A 24,594-nucleotide genomic window follows, 5' to 3' on the forward strand; every position below is an offset into this window, starting at 1 on the left:
GTTTCTTTATCTGCCAAGCTTAGTAGTCTACCCAGCTTTTCACCCTGATCATAAAACGTCTGTTTCAATCTTATTAAACCATCTTCAGCTTTAAGCATAGACAGCTCCTCGTATTTAAGCTTTAAGGTTAATCTATTCGGGAGTGGGATTTAAATACTGCTGAATAGCATGAGAATCCCCTTTTATTGGGGTTTTGAATTCTCCATGGATCAGAGGTTCAGATCTTTCAAATATTGTTGTATTTTTTTTCTTGTTTGAGAGTGTGAAGTGTCTATCCCTGATGAGCGGTCAAGCTTCGGGTCCAGAGTACAATTTAAGTCACCTGCCAATATTATCCTACCAGGAAGGGTAGCTATCAATAGTAATAAATTCTCAAAAAATAAAGGGTTATCATCATTAGGGCCATAAACATTAACTAAATTGAAATTCTCTTTCAAGAGAGTTCCTTGAACCACCAAAAATCTGCCAGCTTTATCATAAATAGTGTTATTTACTTGGAAAGGCACTGAATTATGAATTAACACCATAACCCCTCTCGCGTGCGAAGGGCAACAGGATGCTAGCACTTTGCCTGGCCATCTCCTACGTACTTTCACCAGATCCTCTCTGAGTAAATGGGTCTCTTGGATAAACGCTATTGATGACTCAAGTTGTTTAAGCCTGGTAATAACCTGTTTTAGTTTAACCACTTTTACCATTCCTCTCACATTCCAAGAAGTAAATTTAAAAGTCTTATATGAAGTCATCTATTCTTATTAATACAACAGATTGTGCAACATAGTATCTTCATTTGGTTGTTGGTAAACCTTTCAGTATCTCTAACTGTTGTGCTGGGAGTAAACCAGTAAAAAGCAACACGTTGTGAAAAATACAAAAACACAAAGAAATAACACAAAATCTGCCATAAATGAACCCCCTTAGCTGTCAACCTGAACCGGACAGCCCCTCGCCCTACCCCGCCCTCCCCCTGACCTTGGGGTGCAGTTAAGTGCACACGCTGATCCAATGTAAACAAGGGAGCAGCTAGACCAAACCGAGCTGACATGGTCAAACAAAACCAAACCACCTGGACAATTGCGTCTCCTGACGAAAATGTATATCCTACATGAACAAGTATGTATACAATGATCATTACAAACTTTCTTGTAGCATAACTCTCATCCCGGAGAGCCGACTGTATGTCGAACAACCAGTACTCCAAGACACAAATGAAAGCCCAATCAACGAGTGGGCGTGGCTAGTTATCTATAAGGGATAAATAAAATGCCCAATACAACTGAGGAGAACGAAGGAACGGTAAACCAAAGTAAATACAAAAAAGAAAAATACTCTCCCCAAAAAATTCAACAGTAAGGATGAGCGATATTGACCATTAAATCCAACAATTTCAAACTACAGCTGTTATGGGCAGATAGTGAAGGATTCGGCAGTCCCCATCAGATATTCTGCTAGTCCTCTGTATTCTGCAAACCTCGGATGAACTTTTCCGCATCTGCTGGGGTCTCAAAGACATGCGTATGTCAACCAGATGACACTCGTAGCTTCGCCGGGTAAATTAATCCGTAACGTACGTTCATCGCCCTGAGCTGCTGTTTCACCCGGTCGAAGCCCCTCCTCCGTCGGTGGAGATCTGTAGAAAGATCCGGGAAGAACATGACCTCTTGACCCCCGCAAATAACTTTCCCTTTGGCCATAGCCGCCCCCAACACCCGAACCTTGTCTTGGAAGTTTAAAAACTTCACGATGAGGACTCTCGGTGAGGGTGGTCGGTTGGGTTGCGTCCAGCCGGGCAACCGGTGAGCTCTTTCGGTGAGAGGTTGTCTCGGGAATGTTGCTGGTCCCAGCGCTTCGGGGAGCCACTTCTCTAGGAACGCCACCGCGTCATTTCCTTCTATTTTCTCCGGCAAATTAACTAGTCGTAGGTTGGAATGACGAGAGCGATTTTCGAGGTCCTCGAGTTTGTTCGTGAGGAGAGCCACTTGTTTAACTAGCGCATCTATCTTGCCTTTCTCTGAGTTAACGGCGTCCTCCACGCTGCTAATGCGCATCTCTGCCCCATCCATGCGCACCGAAAAGTCCTGCACATCTCTTTTAACATCTTGGATCGCTGACAGGACCACATCAAGTTTTGTGGAAAAGTCATTTCTGATTCCGTCGAGTATTTGAATAACATCCATGTTATGGGCCATTCCAGTACCCACGTCCAGGAGACTCCCAGGGCTAGCATCACCTGCAGAGTTAGCTTGACTGCTAGCGTCAGAGATGTCGTCTTCCACACTCAGAGAAGAGTGTGCCTTAGATTTATTTTGTGCTTTCTTAGCCGGCATAATGTCGCGGATATACGATAATAACTCGTTACAAGCAATAGTTATCACTGTTGACGCAGTTAAAGGACAGTTTTCAGGAACTTACTAAAATATCACCAGGAGCTCACAAAAATATGTGTGCCTAGTTCAGCGCCATAACCACGCCCCCCAAGAGGAACAATTTCATGTATAGTGTATACAGTGGCTTGCAAAAGCATTCGGCCCCTACATTTTGTCACATTACCACCACAAACATGAATCAATTTTATTGGAATTCCACGTGAAAGACCAATACAAAGTGGTGTACACTTGAGAAGTGGAACGAAAATCATACATGAGTCCAAACATTTTCTACAAATAAATAACTGCAAAGTGGGGTGTGCGTAATTATTCAGCCCCCTTTGGTCTGAGTGCAGTCAGTTGCCCATAGACATTGCCTGATGAGTGCTAATGACTAAATAGAGTGCACCTGTGTGTAATCTAATGTCAGTACAAATATAGCTGCTCTGTGACGGCCTCAAAGGTTGTCTAAGAGAATATTGGGTGGCTGTGGCTCAGGTGGTAGAGCAGATCAGCTACTGATCGAAAGGTTAGTGGTTCAATTTTAGGCTTCGCCAGTCTGCATGTCAAGTGTCCTTGGGCAAGATACTAACCCCAAATTGCCCTTCGATGCGTTCATCGGAGTGTGAATGTGTGTGAATGTAGATTAGGTTTGCACTTGCGTTTAGAAGTGCTTGCATGAGTGGGTGTGAATGGGTGAATGAGGCATGTTGTATAGAGCGCTTTGAGTACTCCGGGAGAGTAGAGAACCGCTATATAAGAATCAGTCTGTTACCAATCCGTAGTCCGTAACAACACACCAGACAGGTCAGAGATAAAATTATTGAGAAATTTAAAGCAGGTTTAGGCTACAAAAAGATTTCCCAAGCCTTGAACATCCCACGGAGCACTGTTTAAGTCATCATTCAGAAATGGAAGTGTTTCTGTATGGCACAACTGTAAACCTACCAAGACAAGGCCGTCCACCTAAACTCACAGGCCGAACTAGGAGAGCGCTGATCAGAAATGCAGCCAAGAGGCCCATGGTGACTCTGGACGAGCTGCAGAGATTTACAGCTCAGGTGGGGGAATCTGTCCATAGGACAACTATTAGTCATGCACTGCACAAAGTTGGCCTTTATGGAAGAGTGGCAAGAAGAAAGCCATTGTTAACAGAAAACCATAAGAAGTCCCGTTTGCAGTTTTCCACAAGCCATGTGGGGGACACAGCAAACATGTGGAAGAAGGTGCTCTGGTCAGATGAGACCAAAATAAGGTTCACCTTCCAGCAGGACAATGACCCTAAACTTAAAGCCAGGGCAACAATGGAATGGTTTAAAACAAAACATATCCATGTGTTAGAATGGCCCAGTCAAAGTCCAGATCTAAATCCAATCGAGAATCTGTGGCAAGATCTGAAAACTGCTGTTCACAAACGCTGACCATCTAATCTGACTTAGCTGGAGCTGTTTTGCAAAGAAGAATGGGCAAGGATTTCAGTCTCTAGATGTGCAAAGCTGGTAGAGACATACCCTAAAAGACTGGCAGCTGTAATTGCAGCAAAAGGTGGTTCTACAAAGTATTTACTCAGGGGGGCTGAATAATTATACACACCCCACTTTGCAGTCATTTATTTTTAAAAAATGTTTGGAATCATGTATGATTTTTGTTCAACTTCTCACGTGTACACCACTTTGTATTGGTCTTTCACGTGGAATTCCAATAAAATTGATTCATGTCTCTGTCAGTGCGCCCCAGGGTGGCTGTGGCTACAATGTAGCTTGCCATCACCAGAGTGTGAATGTGTGTGTGAATGGGTGGATGACTGGATATGTAAAGCGCTTTGGGGTCCTTAGGGACTAGTAAAGCGCTATATAAATACAGGCCATTTACCATGTTTGTGGCTGTAATGTGACAAAATGTGGAAAAGTTCAAGGGGGCCGAATACTTTTGCAAGTCACTGTATTATTGGCATTATTAAGGAGCTGGTGTTGAAAATTAAAAACTCTGGAAAAAATACACACCTTTGGGAAGTTTCATTCCATTTGCATTAACAGAACAAAAATGGTTGAAAAAACAAAAGTGAAGTGGCCACAAATGGCCAGGATAGAGCTACTACTTTTCATGGCTGTTTTGATATCGCTCTCTCTCTCTTAACTGATCAAATCTCGCTGTGGTAACAGCTTTAAACTCGGTATGACCCAGGTTGATAGAGGGTGCCCAGTCTGGATCGCATTCCAACATTTTGAAGGCTGGTTTTCCTACAAAACACAACAAACATTAGCCCGCAAAGGCACAGTAAACAAATTCAATTCAAATCAATAAAAGACTTATTTGTAACCTACATCAACTATTATTATGTTATGATAAATTACTTAACCACAACAAAAGACTTACCTTTGTGGACATGCTTGGAGCAGACTAACATGTGAGCTGGAGTGTGCTGAAATATTTAGTCTTCGAATAGCTGCAATCCAGACCATCCATCGGCTCTTTGTTACTTCGGAAACATGGCTTGAACAGTTTCTCTTCCACGATGGAATCCAATAAAAACCGATCTGTTTACCCGTCAGCTTCCCGTGGCTGTCATGCGAAAGGCTATTGCATACAACAGCTTCTTGCCATTATTTGTGTTTCTTTTTATCGCTGTGTGACTGTTTTCTTGTGAAAGCCTGCATGCGCTAGTACCACTTGCCACTCGTACCTACAATCCTTTGCGGTTTTGATGTCACATTTTCAATCTGTATAAGACTTTTAGAAATCCGATGGGATGATGAGAACAATTAATTTTGTTATTCGTTTAATATAAAATGTAAAATATCAGCTAAATTGTCGCTGATATTGCTAAAGTGAAGTTTTTCTCTTTTAACCACAGGCACAATGGTGAGGTGCCATCCACACGACCAAAGTCTGACTCCGAGCCATTACCTTTCACCAAACCGGTGTCTGCAGACTCTGTGGAGAAGTCGGGTACAGGTATGTCCATACTACTACATGCATGTCAGATTGCTACGATCATAACCCCTGGTATCAAATTATTTCCACTGTAGCCACATTAAAAAAACATTAAAATGTATCTATAGTTTTTTTTCCTACTTTAATTATTGTCGGTTGCTTATAAGAAGTCAATAAATGACTTCACCAGAAGATTTTTGCTTTGACAGTAAGTCTTTTTTGTGACCGTGGTAAATAACATTTCTGAACACAGATTTTTTTTTTTTTTTTTAAACGTATGTTTATTTGTTTTTTCAACAGTATCAACACCAACATAAAATGAACGTATGGCAGTCATTAAAATAATAGTAATAATAATAACAACACTAATAATAATAATAATAATAATATTAGTAATAGTAATAACGATAATTGAAGTGTTAATCCTAAAAGGTTCCAAATAAATGCATAGTTAAATAAATTAAATTAAACCATACAAATAAATACAATTAAAAATAAATAAATAAATAAATCATAATATAGGTTACATAGTATATTCCCAACAGCAAGTCAGACATTATTCATTATCTAGTTGGCTTATTCACTCCCCCCCCCCCCCCCCCCCCCCCCCCCCACATCCCCACTCCTCAGTAGATCCAAAAATATCTTCCAGATGTTGTACAATTCAGAAGCCTTCTTTCTAACAATATAGTTCAGTTTCTCAAGAGCTAAACTCGGTGTTAAGTTATTTAACCAGTGGTTAAAAGAGGGGCAACCAACATTCTTCCAGCATAAGGCGATACAGCGTTTGGCCTGTAGCAAACAATATCGACCATTTTTCTTTCCTCACAAGACAGAGTACAGTCATCTGGATACAAGCCTAAAATGCATAACTTAGGGCAAAGCGGTACAGGAGAAGTTGTGATCTGAGAGATATATTTTAACACAGAGCTTCAAAATTTTTGGATCTCTTCACATTTCCACAGGCAGTGATATAGTGTACCCTGATGCCTATTACACTTATAGCATAGATCAATTATATTAGGATCAAATTTATTTAATTGTACAGGGGATATGTATGTTCGCATTATCCAATTAAATTGTATCTTTCTCAAACGAGTGTTAATGGTTTGAGTGTGTGTTTTTGAACATATTTTACCCCATTCAGTATATGAAATATCTTCATGTAAGTCACTAATCCACTCCCGTCTTTTACTATCAGAGTTATCCTTATGGTTTTCAACTAAAAGGCTATAAAACTGGGACACCAGTCTTTTACCAAAACAGTTTTTTGTAACATGAGTTTCTAGGATGGAGAGTGGGGGTTGGTGCACTGAATTGTTTAAGTGTGCCAGAATAAAACTTCTAAGTTGCAGATACTTAAAGTGTTTCTGCGGTAAATCAAACTTTGCCCATAATTCACTGAATGACATTAGAGAATATTCCTCATATACGTCCTGTAGTTTCGCAATGCCCTTGTTCAGCCAAGCTTTAAAGCCCATGTCATTCTTAGCCGGGGCAAAGAGTTCATTACCCCAAATTGGGGAGAAACAGGACAACCCAGGAGAGTCATTCAACATTTTTTGTACTTCATGCCAAACAACAACAGTGTTTTTTACAAAGGGATTAGTAGTAATTTTCTTTAAAGTTTTAAAGGGTGCTGAGTATAAATAGCTATTTAACGACAGACCCTTTGAGGACATTCTTTCAGTTGCTAACCAGGGAAGGGAAATATCGTTTGAAAACCAAAACATAGTGGTCCTCAGCTGAGCAGCCCAATAGTACCATTTTAAATTTGGAAACTGTAGTCCTCCCCTATCATATATGGTAAATACAAGAGGGAGAGTCTGAGTCTTGGCTTCCTATTGTTCCAGATGAAATTAGAAAGAAGCTTTCTGATCTTGGAAAAAAAAGGAGGAGGGGCCAGCGGAATTGACTGAAAGATATATAGGAATTTAGGTAATATAGTCATCTTTACTATGTTTATTCTTCCCACTAAAGAAAGAGGCAATGATATTAATCTAGTGATCTCATCCGACAACCCTACCACCAGGGGCTCATAATTGGCTGAACTAAGATTGCTTATCGTTGGTGTTACTCTGATGCCTAAATATTTAAATCCCTCTGCGGCATTCACAAATGGGTGGGATACAACTGGTTTCAACCTCTCGTTCATATTTAAAAACATAATGGATGATTTTTCTTCGTTCACTTTGAACCCAGAGAAACTGCTAAATTGATCAAATAGCTTCAGGAGAGATGGTATTGATTCTGCAAGGTGTGATAGAAACACAACAGTATCGTCAGCGTACATTGCAATTTTGTGTAGCATCTCCCCGATTTTAATACCATGGATCGAGGGATGTGATCTAATTGCTATCGCTAAAGGTTCCATGGCTAGTACAAAAAGCACAGGTGAAATCGGAGACCCTTGCCTGGTGCCTCGAGATAGCTCAAAAGGACTAGAGATGAGATTATTGGTAGATACCATTGCATCCGAATCAGCAAGTAAAATTTCAATCCATCGGCGGAAGTGATCACCAAATCCAAAACGCTTAAGCACCTCAATTAGATAGGGCCATTCAACTCGATCGAACGCCTTCTCCGCGTCGAGTGATAGTATTGCAGTATCAGGTAACTCTTCACATTCGTGGATTATATTGAGAACTCTCCTCACATTGTGGAACCCCTGGCGATTTTGAACGAAACCATTTTGATCTCCGTGTATAATGACTGGAAGAGCCCTCTCCAGCCTCATAGCCAGAGCTTTAGCTATGATTTTGGAGTCAGAATTTAACAGCGATATGGGTCTGTAAGAACCGCTTTCGGCTGGCGCTTTGCTCGGTTTTAGAATGAGAGTGATCAGGGCACTACGAAATGTAGCAGGGAGGCGACCTGTTTCATAGGATTCCAAATAAACATCTAATAATGGGGGAATTAATTTTGCTTTAAATAGCTTGTAAATATCTATCGGAAGCCCATCAGGACCCGAAGCCTTACCACCTCTCATGTTCGTAATTGCATCAGAAACGTCATTGAAATTTATTTCTCTCTCCAATTCATTTTTCACATCCTCAGAAATACAGGGAAAGATCAATCTATCCAAGAAAGCATTTTGGCTTACCAGGTCCAGTGGGCTGTCAGATTTATATAGGGTTTTATAATACGAGACAAAGGTGTTATTAATTTCTGTGGGATCTGTGGATAATTCCCCTTGATCGTTCCTAATTATATTAATGGCTCTGTCAGATTCAAGTTTCTTTATCTGCCAAGCTAGTAGTCTACCCGGCTTTTCACCCTGATCATAAAACGTCTGTTTCAATCTTATTAAACCATCTTCAGCATAGACAGCTCCTCGTATTTAGCTTTAAGGGTCAATAACTCCTGTTTTTTCTGTGTTGAATCATCTATGTTAACTTCTCTCTCTAATTCTCTAATTTTATTGTCTAATTCGTTCATTGTCTGTTTGAATTTGTTAAATTTAGAACTGGTGAAACTTATCATTTGTCCACTAATATATGCCTTAAAAGCTTCCCACCTAACGGCTGCTGTTGTTTGAATTGTATTAATTGAGAAGTAGAGATCAATGTGTTCTCCTACAAATTTCATAAAGTCAGAATCATGTATCCATTTAGGGTGCAAGCGCCACTTGTTTGAGCGGCTATTCACTTGTTCTACCTCATAAAATAGTGATGTTGGGGCATGATCTGACAACACAATGCTGTCATATATACACTTAGTTATATTGGGTAGCAAAGATGAGGAAATTAAAAAATAATCTATTCGGGAGTGGGATTTAAATAATGCTGAATAGCATGAGAATTCCCTTTTATTGGGGTTTTGAATTCTCCATGGATCAGAGGTTCAGATCTTTCAAATATTGTTGTATTTTTTTTCTTGTTTGAGAGTGTGAAGTGTCTATCCCTGATGAGCGGTCAAGCTTCGGGTCCAGAGTACAATTTAAGTCACCTGCCAATATTATCCTACCAGGAAGGGTAGCTATCAATAGTAATAAATTCTCAAAAAATAAAGGGTTATCATCATTAGGGCCATAAACATTAACTAAATTGAAATTCTCTTTCAAGAGAGTTCCTTGAACCACCAAAAATCTGCCAGCTTTATCATAAATAGTGTTATTTACTTGGAAAGGCACTGAATTATGAATTAACACCATAACCCCTCTCGCGTGCGAAGGGCAACAGGATGCTAGCACTTTGCCTGGCCATCTCCTACGTACTTTCACCAGATCCTCTCTGAGTAAATGGGTCTCTTGGATAAACGCTATTGATGACTCAAGTTGTTTAAGCCTGGTAATAACCTGTTTTAGTTTAACCACTTTTACCATTCCTCTCACATTCCAAGAAGTAAATTTAAAAGTCTTATATGAAGTCATCTATTCTTATTAATACAACAGATTGTGCAACATAGTATCTTCATTTGGTTGTTGGTAAACCTTTCAGTATCTCTAACTGTTGTGCTGGGAGTAAACCAGTAAAAAGCAACACGTTGTGAAAAATACAAAAACACAAAGAAATAACACAAAATCTGCCATAAATGAACCCCCTTAGCTGTCAACCTGAACCGGACAGCCCCTCGCCCTACCCCGCCCTCCCCCTGACCTTGGGGTGCAGTTAAGTGCACACGCTGATCCAATGTAAACAAGGGAGCAGCTAGACCAAACCGAGCTGACATGGTCAAACAAAACCAAACCACCTGGACAATTGCGTCTCCTGACGAAAATGTATATCCTACATGAACAAGTATGTATACAATGATCATTACAAACTTTCTTGTAGCATAACTCTCATCCCGGAGAGCCGACTGTATGTCGAACAACCAGTACTCCAAGACACAAATGAAAGCCCAATCAACGAGTGGGCGTGGCTAGTTATCTATAAGGGATAAATAAAATGCCCAATACAACTGAGGAGAACGAAGGAACGGTAAACCAAAGTAAATACAAAAAAGAAAAATACTCTCCCCAAAAAATTCAACAGTAAGGATGAGCGATATTGACCATTAAATCCAACAATTTCAAACTACAGTTGTTATGGGCAGATAGTGAAGGATTCGGCAGTCCCCATCAGATATTCTGCTAGTCCTCTGTATTCTGCAAACCTCGGATGAACTTTTCCGCATCTGCTGGGGTCTCAAAGACATGCGTATGTCCACCAGATGACACTCGTAGCTTCGCCGGGTAAATTAATCCGTAACGTACGTTCATCGCCCTGAGCTGCTGTTTCACCCGGTCGAAGCCCCTCCTCCGTCGGTGGAGATCTGTAGAAAGATCCGGGAAGAACATGACCTCTTGACCCCCGCAGATAACTTTCCCTTTGGCCATAGCCGCCCATATCACCCGAACCTTGTCTTGGAAGTTTAAAAACTTCATGATGAGGACTCTCGGTGAGGGTGGTCGGTTGGGTTGCGTCCGGCCGGGCAACCGGTGAGCTCTTTCGATGAGAGGTTGTCTCGGGAATGTTGCTGGTCCCAGCGCTTCGGGGAGCCACTTCTCTAGGAAAGCCACCGCGTCATGTCCTTCTATTTTCTCCGGCACATTAACTAGTCGTAGTTTGGAACGACGAGAGCGATTTTCGAGGTCCTCGAGTTTGTTCGTGAGGAGAGCCACTTGTTTAACTAGCGCATCTATCTTGCCTTTCTCTGAGTTAACGGCGTCCTCCACGCTGCTAATGCGCATCTCTGCCCCATCCATGCGCACCGAAAAGTCCTGCATATCTCTTTTAACATCTTGGATCGCTGACAGGACCACATCAAGTTTTGTGGAAAAGTCATTTCTGATTCCGTCGAGTATTTGAATAACATCCATGTTATGGGCCATTCCAGTACTCACGTCCAGGAGACTCCCAGGGCTAGCATCACCTGCAGAGTTAGCTTGACTGCTAGCATCAGAGACGTCGTCTTCCTCACTCAGAGAAGAGTGTGCCTTAGATTTATTTTGTGCTTTCTTAGCCGGCATAATGTCGCGGATACACGATAATAACTCGTTACAAGCAATAGTTATCACTGTTGACGCAGTTAAAGGACAGTTTTCAGGAACTTACTAAAATATCGCCAGGAGCTCACAAAAATACGTGTGCCTAGTTCAGCGCCATAACCACGCCCCTCTGAACACAGATTTTAAATTTTTGGTCAGAAAATCACGACTAATTCGTGAAGAGCACCAAAAAAGTGTCACCAAAATACCAACACCATTTATTAAACCAAAGAAAAATAATAATTTAATTTCAGTTCATTTCTGATTTGTTAGTATAGTGCAAAATTGTAACTATAGATGATAATTTTCTCATGTATGGCATGTGTACCTAATTAGCTTAAGCTTGTTAGTCTGTATAAGACTTGAATGCTAGGAGGCCAGTCATAAAGGTTTTCTGTTTTGCTTGCTTTTTCCAGGCTATATATTACCTTTATGAGCTATTTGCCAATATATTGGCCAACCCATAAAAATGTAAAAAAAGAAAAAAGATGAGACTGAAGAAACACCCTTCAGTCACATTCTCTGTGTTGATATTCCATAGTGAATCCGCCAGAGGACGCCTTGCAACAATCAGCTGATCTTAGCAATGTTGGGGAGAGCTTAAACAAGTAATCCACGACTTGCTGTCAGAACAAAATAAGCTTATTTTTAGACTGGGTTGTCCTAGCGTTTTAGTAAGAACTCATAAATACCTGTATATTTCTTGTGTCACATGGGTTAGACATTCACTTGGCAAGGAAAAGGTTGCTGATTCACTTTCAGCCAGAGGCGCAAACGTTCTGTGGAGTAGTAGCAGGAAGGACATCCAGCGTAAAACTGCTAGATCAAACATGCACAGCTACCCACTGTGGTGACCCCCTTGTAGCAAAGCAGCAGCTGAAAGTAGCTTTGATCTAATCAGAGGCTTTTAATCTAAAAACAATTCTTCAGGTCGTTTAGTGACTGCAGCTAAGCAGATCTGGAAACAAAAAAAAAAAAGAACACAACACAAACAATGATCTTACAAGCAGTTTTATCAGTAAAAGCCTGATATCCATTTTTAACTGCACGTGTATGTTAACTTGACATGAGGTTGTTTACATACAACACAATGAACTACAGGCCAGGAAGAATGGAGTTATTGCTGCATTTAAAGTGAACGGTGAAAAACAGTGAGTACTGTGTAACAGCACTTTGCACCTACTCAGCGGTAAACTGCTGGCTTGAATTGCAGCTGAGATTGAACTTTCATGTTTCATGGGTGTGCGTGACAGACTGGCTTCTGGAGACTTGTCGACTTTTAGCACCTCAGCTGTAGCAAACAGTACCCCTGAGTGAAAGCCATTCAGGTCTGCTCTATTAAATCTATTTCAGGAGTCCTTTCTCTGAGACCTTTCAGCTTCCCTCACGGTTCCTCTGTTTTAAGGTCAATATTGTGTCAAGCACCCCACGTGTTTCTCCAGGGGCCAGACAGGAGGATCAAACAGGAGTTACTTCATCATCCAAAAATATGAAAGCTGCCCCTTGTGTCAGTAGATTTAAGTGTTTAAAGAAGAAATTTTTTACTGTTTTTATTAGTGCTGTCAAAATTAATGCGTTAACGCACATTAATTTGCTATCACGGTCAACGCAATTACAATTTTTAACGCAATTAACACATCTGGAGTGTAGACTGACTCTAAATCCCTGAAATGCTTCTGTCAACGCATTTCGGGCTGTTTGTCCAAGTAGAGTTACTTTCTCACATGCGCAAATGGACAGTTGATCTGGTAGTGATGGGTAGCTGAACCAATCAACTCAGTTTGGAAGATGATAAACACACATTGGCCCTCTGATGGGAAATTTGAGTATTCCAAAAATAACAAGACAGAACAGTCGACCGACAAAGTATTATGCACATTGTGCAAGAAGGAATTTTCTTTTCACCGAAGCACTTCCAGCTTAAAATGTCACATTGACGCAAAGCATGCGTTAGTCGGGGATGCTGCTAGGACTTTGGCTAACACGTCACCGAGCTTGCGACAAACCATTCACGGAACATCAGGGACTCAGTGAGTCTACCTCGGAATTATTGACTGACGTAATTGCCAAGTGGACTGCAACAAACTGCAGACCTATTAATATCGTTGAGAACGCGCTTTACATAGCTTTGGTTCCTCGTTTCAAGGACTTGAAGTGCCTCCCCAAGAGTAACAGAGAGAGGGTGGATAAACGTTTACAGAGTTTTTTGTTAACATGAATGTTCAAGATGTTCAGTAAACATGTTAATTGCGTATATTTTCCCTTTTTTCTCGAGTCTGTTTGCTAAAGCAAAATGAATTGTGGTTAATATAGAATAAAAATAAATTATATTTAATCGTGATTAATCAAAATTAATCCACAGTAACCCTGTGATGAATCTGATTAAACATTTTAATTGTTTGACAGCTCTTATATATATTATATAAAAGTGTATACTTACCTATTAGTATATAGGTTTTTTAAAAAGTTGTACGTCACATCAGAAAACCTTTAAAAGATTGAAGAAAACTATTCAAATTATCTGAATATAAGCATACATTATTTGTGTTTATTCTGAATTTACTTCATTATATTGCATAAATGTCAGTTACAAGCTTAAATATAAAGTCCAGGCTATTGATCAAGTATTACGATTAATCGCGATTAATTCCAGAAAATTGTGAGATTAATTAAAATTAAATTTTTTAATCTATTGACAGCACTAGTTTTTATATATTCTTTTTATATTTTAGTTGTTTGTTTACCCTTGTGCCTGTGTTTGGCTGATTTCCTGCTTCTGTGTGTGTATTAATGTTGTTAATGAGGCAGAAAATAAACCAAAAGCCAAACTGTTTGTGAGCAGTTACAGTGCATTCAAAGTGAATCAAAGGAAATTATTGAAAGTGTCAGTTCGCTTGTGGATGTTGGGTTTAATCATAGCTGAAATGTTTTGCTAAAAAATAATTCTATTATTTCTCTCGCCTTTTTCTCTCTCATCTGGCTTCAACAGATCTGATGAGTTTTGATGACTTGTCGTCTACCTCGGAGAAGCTCTCTCACCTCACGACCAACCGACCAAAGATGACTGGAAGGAGGCTGCCCACGCAGTTTGGCGGAGGACAATTGGTGAGGATGTGCTCTAGCGCTAACAATCCCCCGCTCCCTTTAAGTTGACACTGACCTTTTTTCTTTTGATTGTTATTATGAGGAGCTGTCTCTCTTACTATCATCATTCTTACCATCTCATGTTAAAAGTTAGGCTGACGTCTGGTAATATAGTTTCTGCAAGTTGGTCTCTATATTTGTTCCTACGTATTATTTATGTGACAGAAGAAATCTCTTCTTTTCTCTGACAACTTTAGTATACAAGCCTTCACCTGATAGTTAAAGAGATTTCATGAAAACAAAGACAAATGGCTTTAGAACAGCAGTCCTTGTTTTTGCTCAAAGCTGGTGCCTTACAAAGCAAACTGCTGTAGATAGCAGGTGTTTGGCTTTTCCCACATTTGGACCACATTCTTGAATGCAACCAAATACTGTTATCATTAAATTGCCATCAAGGTCTTTATATCAGTTTATTTTGATTTCGGGTGTACATTTGTATCATAGGTTTGGCGTCTTTTCTTTTAAAAATCTAACTTCTTTATACCTGCAGACTCCTTGCAAATCCTACCATGACACTAGAGCTAATAGTGTAGCTGTTAACTGTCATTGACAGATGCAATCGTTTCAGGACTCTGCAGCTTTTCCTGTTTTCCCTGTTTTCCCTGTCACGAGCAGCACATTTTATCCCAACATGATTCCACAGTTTCCATTACAGCCCAACAAGGAAGTGAGTGTGGAGAAAACCTTTAAGATTGATGAAGAAGATGCCAAACCAAAGCTAACAGAAACCAGAAAGGTAATTTAATTTCATGTCTGTTTAGAGGAAACCTTTAGTTTAGTTACAGGTGCCCGCTTAGTGACATAACTGCCTCATGAAATGAAGCAAATAATGAATGGTCTTAGCAGATCTTTGGGTATAAACCTGTGGAAGTGATGGCAGCTGTTGCCAGCGGCGTTGCTGATGGTAGCACAGCAGTGATGGTTTGTGTTGTGTGAATCTGGTAGGAACTAAACAGTATAGCACACTGCCTGCTTATGTTGAAATCAAGTCAGCATGGTACTCCAGTCCACATTGAGGCTTCTAATGTGACATTGTGGACATTGGTCAAAAGTTGTCCGCCATATTGGATGCGATGCAACTGCTGGTTGTTAGGGAAGCAAGTCGTCGCCATCTCATTGGCAGTAGTTTGAGGTTGCTGAGTAAATCAGTTGCAGAGAAGATGCTGCACCAAAAATGAAATGAAAAGGGATTGTCTTTTTCTTTCTTTAGCTGTTTCATTTTTTAAGGCAGACTGTCTCCGTTCTTGGTTTGTGTCACACTTTTCAGTTTCCCTATACCTCAGAGAGCAGGTGGATAATGTTTATGGACAAATCAAAGACGTCTAATCAAACCACAGCTGCAACAAGATTCTAGGGTCCAAAGCAATCATAAGGAGCTTTCTATATATTTTTCCCTAGGAACTGGTGGTGACCACTCTGTAGGCTTTGGTGACTAGCCTTTTATTCACTATGTTGTCACCATGAATGTCACACATCCAAACTAGCAGATAAGCCAACATCACATGGTTAATGCTGACATGCAAAACCATAACACGGCTCTTTCAGCCTGGTACAAAAAGGTGTTTTTCGATGCATCCTATAAACCTTCATACCAAATGGACCTCTCAGTCATGTTTGTGGTATTTGGTTTCTTAGTTCATAGATGCTGCTTCACAATCAAGGTTGCAAACATTAGTTGATAACTTGGAACTCCACTCTGGTCTTGCTCCATTACTGATGCCAGTGTTGAATTAATAATCTGCACCTCTCACTGTGAGTAAGAGAATTGAATGTGTCAGGAATCCTCACAGCTTTGTGTACTTTGTTAGTGTTAGTGAAGTGATAAATGAAAACAGGCCCAGAATAAATACAGTAAAATAAATTTAATGTTTTTCACTTTTCCTGTTTGCACACAGATGTGCAGCTGGCAGTAAAGAGCTGAAGTGAATGATATTCAGTCACAGTGTATTACTATGTGTTATTATTGCTTCTAGCTTCTCAAATAAGGTCTCTGACCGAGCATGAGAGTGAAAGCAATCAAGTGCACAATCAAAAGGAAGTGGAACATCATTGTTGTTGGCCCTTTTCAGTCATGTTGGCTCACTTTGACCACAGTTTGCAGTTAGATAAAAAACTTTGGGGGGAAAAAAACGAGTTGAAGCTGTTTGTGATTGGACCGTGGATCGGCTTGTCGTCACCAATACCCAGTCCAGCTTTTGTGGCTCAGTATCTGACCAATACCCAATGCAAGCCTCACATCAGCACATCTGGAGTACATAGCTACATACAGATTCTTTTAAGTGTAACAGTAAAAACAATGTCTTGATTGTATGGTCAGAATAAACCACCATAGTGGAAGTTGTCACACCCGTGTCAAACAAGCTGTTGCTCAGCCCCTGCTACTCCTATTTCTCACCATCACACATTTACAGTTCACATACTCCGATTATTTCCTGACACATTACCTACAGTCTGTTTGTTCATCTTGAGACTTCCATCTGTTTGGTTCCTTTCAAGTCCTCTGCTTTCAGATTTGTCTAATTAAAAGCTAAAGTTATCCCCAAGTTGGCTTTTTAGGGAAAGTTTGGCATGTCACACAATCCTTTTAGCATTACATCACTTTTTCTGAAAACGCTCACTGAATACAAGTAGCTACAAAAAACAGCACTTTGTTATTTTGCTTTAAGTCAGTGTTGTTTACCTACATGAAGACACGAAGTGCGATGGGGTGATAAAGACTGAATATCCCCCTTCACTGGAAAACACATTGTGTAAATCAGCCCCGTGTTTTTCTTCCTACACTGTAGCATTGGATTTAAATTCCTCATCTGCTCTGCTGTCACAGTGGATTTAATTTGAGAGCCTCACCATTAAATTTGCATCACAGATACTTTTCCCTGAGGGTGCAGGTATTATAATGACAAGATAAAAACATCCAATTAAATTTAGTTTTAGATTGGAGGTCAAAACAGACACACAAAAAAGAATTATTGCAGAAAATTCTTGTCTTACATTTTTCTCCTCTCATGTCTTAATAGCCTTCCACAAACACCTTATTGTCACCGTCATTCCACAAGCCTGACTTTGGAGACTTCGGAGCCTCTCTGGGCAGCAAGGCGAAGGTGGAGCATGAGGAGTCGAGCTCCCAGCTGGAGGAGCTGAGGAGCCAGATGAAGGAGCTGCAGCTCACGGTGGAACTGCTCAAGTCCCAGCAAATGTAAGGACACATGAGCCTGATAAGGTTTGAGGGCAGGACAGGAATGGAAAGCTAAAATTGTTCTTCAAGGTTCTGACCTTATAAAATAATAAAACATTATTATAAATAAAACATACATAAATATATGATTTACATCAAATTATTACGCCACTGCCAAACCCAATACCACTGAAATGGTAATGCGTACTCCTGTATCTCTGAATTAGCAATAGCTACCGTTTCTGTCGAGCTGATTTATCGCCTCAAGCATTTTCCAACCATCATTCTCTTTAAAACCATCCTGGCTTTTTATAATAAGTATTATAATATGTGTCTTTTGGATTCTGACGACATTAACTCAAAGTTCATTTGAGGCACTGAAACTGGTTCTGAGGTGTGTTTAAAGGAAGAAAGTGTTTAGATATTTATGATATTCGCTGCTAAGGTAGCCACATGCTAAGGTTGCACATCTCTGTTCGTTTATTTCCAGGAAAGAGATCACTGAGCTTCGAGGAGAGCTGGATGACGAAAGGCAAAAGCGTGTGTCCCTGCAGGTAGTATAGCTCGCAACTGAAACACAGGCTGAGCTGTCCACATTCATTAGACCCATTAGTTTAGACAAATATTGATGCTTTTTGTGCACACGTGAACAGCATCCAGCTCTGTACACTAGTGACTTTCTACTGACTCAGTAATAGAAGTTCTATGTGATCACAGCTGGGACCGTCTAAATGTAACTTATTACATCCACTAAATAATGAGTGAACACATGAATGCATGCAATAATTAGTCATTGTTCATTAATGTCAAGACCTGCTGACAGCAAAACACCAAAGCACTCCAGTCCGTCCGTCTTCATTAAACTCTTCTCATCTGCTGACATCAGTACCAATTGAATATTTTTGCTCAAAGCACATACTGCCTCAGGGTTGAAAGTGCAAAAACAGCATTGTTTCATTTCGCAGTCTATGCGTTGGCATGTGTTGAGTGTCCTTAGTTTATTACCAGCAGCAGATTATTTCCTCTTCCTTCCTGGTCAACACTCACACATTAATGAAAATCAAAACAATAATAAAAAAATAAAAAAAAACTGGCTGCATTTACGAGTTTTAAAGATTTCATCCCCACAGCATCATGCACACATGAAGCCTTCGGTTTTTTCCCTTTACACATGTAAAGAAATGTAACTGTTTAATAACACATTAAGCCCTTAAGGGACACACTGCACCAGCTATACACATAACGGTTACTGTCTGTCCTGAGTTGTCCCATCAGCTCATAAAAGCATGAGTGTTGTGCAATGTGTTTGCTAACTCTAAGCTCAGATTATTCAGAGTTGTGTTTATGATTCTTCTCAGCTCCAGTTTGAGCTTCAGATAATGAAAGTAAAGGAGTTTGGGATGGATCAGCATTATTTGGGCCTTTTTTTTTCCTGTGCTAATGACAAAAAGCACCTACAATGGACAATGTTTATCGTTAAAACAGGGCGGTTATTCAGCGAACATGTTTAAGTTGCATCGTAGGAACTGTGGGATCCAGGGTTTTGGAGGTGAAAAGAGAACTGTAGTATAACATCTGTGGTGTTTAATCCCACATATTGTGGAATTAAACACCACAGGAATTCTGGGTTTTTCCCCGATCCTGTCAGGAATTCTGCCTTAAACAGACAGGCTCTCTGAGCATGATGTCTGTGAGAGAGACATTAGTAGAGAGGGTTTTTCTGTTAGCTGGTTTCGTTATAAATTTCAGGCTGATGTTTCACCAGGTGAGCAGCTACCTGATGGATCCTTTTTTTTCTTTCTTAAAAATCAAGTTCTGTGCAGAACGTCAAGAATGAATATTTAAATCATTCACTTAAAATTAAAGAAAGAAAACTGATGACCGAGGATACGCCTCTAGGCTAACTACACTCCCTGACTGTTGAGAACACATTCAGCGTCCATGTGCTGCTCATGTTAAACTGAGAGATTGAAGGTTGGTCCACTCTGCCCGGCCGACCTTTCTGTCTTCAACAGGGCACCAATATAAATTGGATCACAGGAGGAGGGGTCCCCCGCAGAGAGCCCCACGCAGGGTCAGACTCGCATACAGAGAAACATAACTGCAGATTAGTTTAAGCCCCCCTGCAGTTAACTTCAGCTTCCACCTCAGCTTCCTCATCCTCGTCAAAGACGTTGGCCGTGCCGCTCAGGTTTTCCTCCGGCTTGTGCTTTCATTGTCATTCAATTCTCCTAATCCCCACCAGTGGAAAAGCCCCACAGCAGGATGCCACTGTACCTCACAGAGGGATAATGACAATAACTGACTCACAAGCTCAATCTACTCTGGCAAATCGAATATGGCTGCAGCGCCTTTTCAGTGTGATATGGGGCAAAACATTATGACCAATCACTTAATTTGAAGTTATTTTGAATACCTGCACTCTGCGTGACCTCTGGAGGTCTCTGGCATCGGCTCATTCGCGGCATGTCCTGCAGAGCATGAGCCATAAAATGGGAGAAATCATTGTGAAAGTTACAAATCTGCTCTAACAGTAAGGAGTGTTCCTGGTAAACGGCTGTGGAATTGAACCAATTTGAAATCAGATGACCCTGCATATAAATCTGTGTTTTATAATTTACACTTTCTTTTGAGGATTTTTTTTTTTACTGCCTCTTTCTCCAACAGTACAAACATTGTGCTACATTTGTAGCCTTGATAACATGTTTTTGGCCTCGTTGGAGAGGTGTGCACAGTGTTGTTCCGTTGTTCCTCTCTCTGCATAGCCAAACAGCTACTTCATTGGACACAGTGTAGCTCCATGCATCCCCACCCTACACACCAACTGTAAGAAGTTTATTTTTTCTTCACAGATGGAGATCGAGAAGCTAAAGCGAACCATCCACTCGACGTGAAACTCCTTGATCTAATCAACGGCAGTCCTCGGGGTCAGCTGCTGGCCTGCCCGTCGATCAACAGGAGAGCAGGAGGGCAGCGATGTATGGATGGTCAAATGGAGGGAGAGAGGGTGGAGAAATCCACCCGCCTCAAGCACAATCCTTGTTCAGTGATCTACAAAAACAAACAAACTCACTCTCCATATTTGTAAGATTTACATTTTGCACATAAGATTTTTTTCAAGCTAGGTGTAAGTTACAGATGTATATGTTCCTCTCGCTCTCTTTTCTTTCTTTTTTTTTTTTTTTTAAACTTTTGCCAATACAAAAAGAAAAAAAACCCGAGGCCTTACTTCAAACTACTGCGCTGGACTCACAACTCTGCTGCTCTGGCTCTTTTCCAATCACTCTGGCGTTCCTTGAACTCCTCAGGGATGCTCCCAGTACTACTGACTTTGTGTAAAGCAGAGGGTGCTCGTTTTCCTTGCCTAATTTCTTTTTGATTTTTATAATGCACAAAAATTTATTTTAAACAGATTTGATTATTTGAGTTTTCATCTTCAGATTAAAATGCGTTTTTCTTTCTTGCACGGCGCCTGTCAGCACAGCACCACCACATGGCTGCAGCGTGTCAGAGCAAGCTCTCGCGTTTCTTTTTTGTTGTCTTTTGATGTTTTCTAGCATTCCTACCCAGAATAACACTACTGTGCCTGTTTCAGAAAAAAACAAACAAAAAAACAATCTATTAAATGTTTGTAATGGGATCTGGAATATTTGCAGCATGATATTGTATATCTATATTTTTAAATCTACTGACACGCTTAGTCAAATATTATATAGAGGGCCTCTTCTATGCTGGCTCTTCTATTTTTGTGAGAAAAACACAAAAAACTTAGCCAGAGTCATAAAATGCAAGAAAGGCACGAGGAAGGAGGGACTACATTCTTCTGAAAAGGCAGCCTCATTACGATCATCTCTGCTACTCGCTTGTCTATTCATAGCTCTCTCCCATCCCTGTCATTTCTACCTCCGCCTTCCTTACTCTCATCCATCTTTGTTTCCTGCTAAATCGTCTGGTGTCTTTTTGCTCAGCCGACTACCCCCTCCCTCTTATGTTTAATCTACAACTCCACATTCCAGACACATGGGTTAAACTAACTGGAAGAACATGATGAAGCGGCGAAATTCACTCACGTCCTTTTTTTTTTCTTCCCCCTTTTAATCGTCTGATGATAAAACACTGCTGAAGAATGAGATTATCCTGGTGGAAACTGGTGCGATATGGGTCAACTAGTGTGTTTTTAGCCATGTTAGCATGGATGATGGGTATAAGTGTCATGCAGCTTGATCCGTAATGTTTCAGCAGACTTAAAGTTACATGCATACATACATCCACCAGATTTGCACTACCATGATTTGAACTAGTAGTTGGTTTGTCATGTTTGTCAGTGTATAGTTACAGCACACTGCGCTGCCACACCCTAGGCTAAATTTTGTGTTTCCACATTTCCACTTCAAATGCCTGCACAACTTGCCACAGCCATGTTTATCATGCACCAATTAGCCATAACATTAAAACCATTTTCCCAATATTGTGTCACTTCTGCCTGTGCCACCAAAGTGACACAGAAGAGCTCAGGAGGAGCTCCAGGAAAGACCTGTGGCATCTGGGAGTTGGCGGTGTTCAACGGGTTTCAGATTGGAGAAGTACTTTGAGCACCTCTCATGTGTTTGGTCTATTACAGTAATGATGCCAGAAATCCAACATTTCTTCATAACATGATGGTCAGTGTCGTTCACTTCACCCAGTAGTGGTTTCAATGCAGTGGCTGATTGCTGTATGAGGCATCAAATGAATCAGTCAATTAACTGACTGATGATTAAATTAAGCTTTATAAAGTGAGCAGGGCTGACCACTAGGAGTCTACAATCTGAAAAATTACACATTAGGGGTTTTAAGATGGAGTTAAATAAAGATTAGAAGTTACTGCTTTTTACTGGACATTGAGCAAACAACTGTCGTTAAATCTCAGGCAGTTTCTATAGCTGGAAGTACTGCTACAGTTAAGAAAGGTAACTGGATTTTTCTCACTTGTCATGATGTTTAGGGGTACAGAAATGTAGAGCATGGTATCACTAACGCAGAAGGCCAAACTCAGTCAGTTCTAACTGGAAGCTGAATATATTTGTTCATAGGAGTATATTTCTGCCATAATTTGGGTCCACTTGTTCCTGCAGGGATCATTATAACAAAACATTTTTGTGGAGTTGGGAGGTGCACCATCCATAGTTTCCATGATTCACTGTATGTTTGAGTACACAAATCATCTGAAACCTTTGCACACAGTGTGAAATGGAAATTAAAAACAAAATGTAGAAGAGCGCAAAAACAGCATCAAATGTTGAAACTGAGAACCTTTTTTAAAAGCACTTTATGTCCATGAGTACTTCTTGTAGTTTTGCCTCTGTACACTATCACAGTGGGTTTTAAATCAAACAATGATTTTTTTTTAACAAGAGTTTTGGATTATTTGGAATTTCTATGAAGTAAAATTTACATATACAGCTACTAGCCATGCCAGCTCCCATAAACTGTGCACTGATCAAAGAAGAAGAGGTAATGCAACCTAGTAACAAACATGGCCCTTTCTCAGCTTATTTATAATTCATTGCTGGTATCAAATTTAAAAGGAGCTTGTAATTTAAAAAAACAAAACAAAAAACAGATTTCTCAGTTTTAACATTTCATGTATTATATTGTTTCAACAGTTTGCAGCTGATTGCAAATTGGCTGGGATAAATATTGGCACCTTCAAAGATGGATGCAATGGTTCTCAGCTGGAAAAGGTGGAGGATGTCCAGCTCCAGTTTGGGAATGAATGTGCCTCTGTAATGTATTCATGAATGGAGATTAATAAGTTAGTTGGGATGAGGAGCTCAATCATTTGAGAGGGTGCACTGCTCCAAGTAGAAAGGAGGCAGTTGAGGTGTTTTGAGCAGTCGGGCTGATGTCTGTCTTCATACTGCTTACGCTCTAGCTCCATTCTGTAGCCCTGACTCTCACAATGTTCAACAGCTTAACTGAGAAACTGAGAGCAGCACAGTACCAAGTGCATCCACCTCTGGCTTCACTGCAAGTTACAGGGATGTTTAAATTCTGACACTCATAAGTTTTGTTTCCAGGTTAGATGTTCCACATTGTGCTACCACAAGGACAAAAACCTGTTACTGTTGTTTGTATCTTTGTCTTAATGTTGTTGTACATATCTCACAAATGTCTTAAAAAAAAACCCATCTCTTTGTACTTTGAAGTCTTTGCCGGGCCTGATTCTGTGTGCAAATGCTCGACTGGAACTGTCCATGATTGTGTTGGAGAAGAATCTAAGCCCCACAGTGGCCACTTTGATGCTTTGTGATCTGACCTGAGTGGTCATGCACTCACACAATACATGGATTTCTGGCTTTGAACAAGTGTGGCTCTTAATGCAGTGTGGCCAGGCAATAGGCTAATGTGGGAAACAAGAGAGGGGACGTTTTAGGTGATGGCTATTTACGGAACATCTGTAATATGACTTTTGCATATTTTACATTCCAGATTTTGACACCAAGAAAATAAGAAATGTGTGCACATTTATAACATATTTTCAAGTGATTTTGTTTACAAGAGCTGTATCCTTGCATGAGCTGAGATTCTTTGCAAAAATGAATAAACATCATCTTTATTTACTGTCACAGATGCTTCCTTTTTCTTTTTTGTCTCTGCTTTTGAAATTGTATTTCACTTAAAGGTTTGCATGGACCCACAACAATCCTGAGACCTTTTCATGCTTGAGTTCTTTAAAACATTCAGGGAAATATTGAGTGGAAAATATTGACCGCTGACTGAGAGAGAGTCAGTGAGTTTTCTGAGGAAATGCAGCTCCCAGTGAACTTATCCTCAGCTGACAGATTCTGTCTATAATAGTACGTCTGCTCGTGAGTATGTGCGTTTAAATATGCAAGTGTGAACCTGGTGGGTTTAAATAATAGGATATTGTAGACACAAGTGTGGAGTTTTAGAGACGCAGGATAAAAATTTACATTTCTAATGTTGCCTCAAGACATAGACATGAACTTGTGCCGGAGTTC

At 40.3% G+C, this 24,594-nt stretch overlaps 1 protein-coding gene across 3 annotated transcripts in view; it reads left to right on the forward strand.

Annotated features, from left to right (window-relative positions):
* Nucleotides 1-24,198, forward strand: part of cd2ap (CD2-associated protein) — a 111,062-nt gene extending 86,864 nt beyond the window's left edge. For 2 of the 3 annotated variants that reach the window (XM_004574083.5, XM_004574085.5), the window contains 6 exons: nucleotides 5,221-5,321; nucleotides 14,261-14,376; nucleotides 15,059-15,151; nucleotides 17,433-17,611; nucleotides 18,081-18,144; nucleotides 20,443-24,198. In XM_004574083.5, the coding sequence (XP_004574140.1) occupies nucleotides 5,221-5,321; nucleotides 14,261-14,376; nucleotides 15,059-15,151; nucleotides 17,433-17,611; nucleotides 18,081-18,144; nucleotides 20,443-20,484 (595 nt within the window). In that variant the 3' untranslated portion in view covers nucleotides 20,485-24,198. The remainder of the gene's footprint in view (nucleotides 1-5,220; nucleotides 5,322-14,260; nucleotides 14,377-15,058; nucleotides 15,152-17,432; nucleotides 17,612-18,080; nucleotides 18,145-20,442) is intronic. The other variant, XM_004574084.5, reaches the window with a different exon arrangement.
* Nucleotides 24,199-24,594: the final 396 nt, after the last annotated feature.

The sequence above is a fragment of the Maylandia zebra genome, linkage group LG15 (genome assembly GCF_041146795.1).
Source record: "Maylandia zebra isolate NMK-2024a linkage group LG15, Mzebra_GT3a, whole genome shotgun sequence".
Classification (NCBI taxonomy): domain Eukaryota; kingdom Metazoa; phylum Chordata; class Actinopteri; order Cichliformes; family Cichlidae; genus Maylandia; species Maylandia zebra.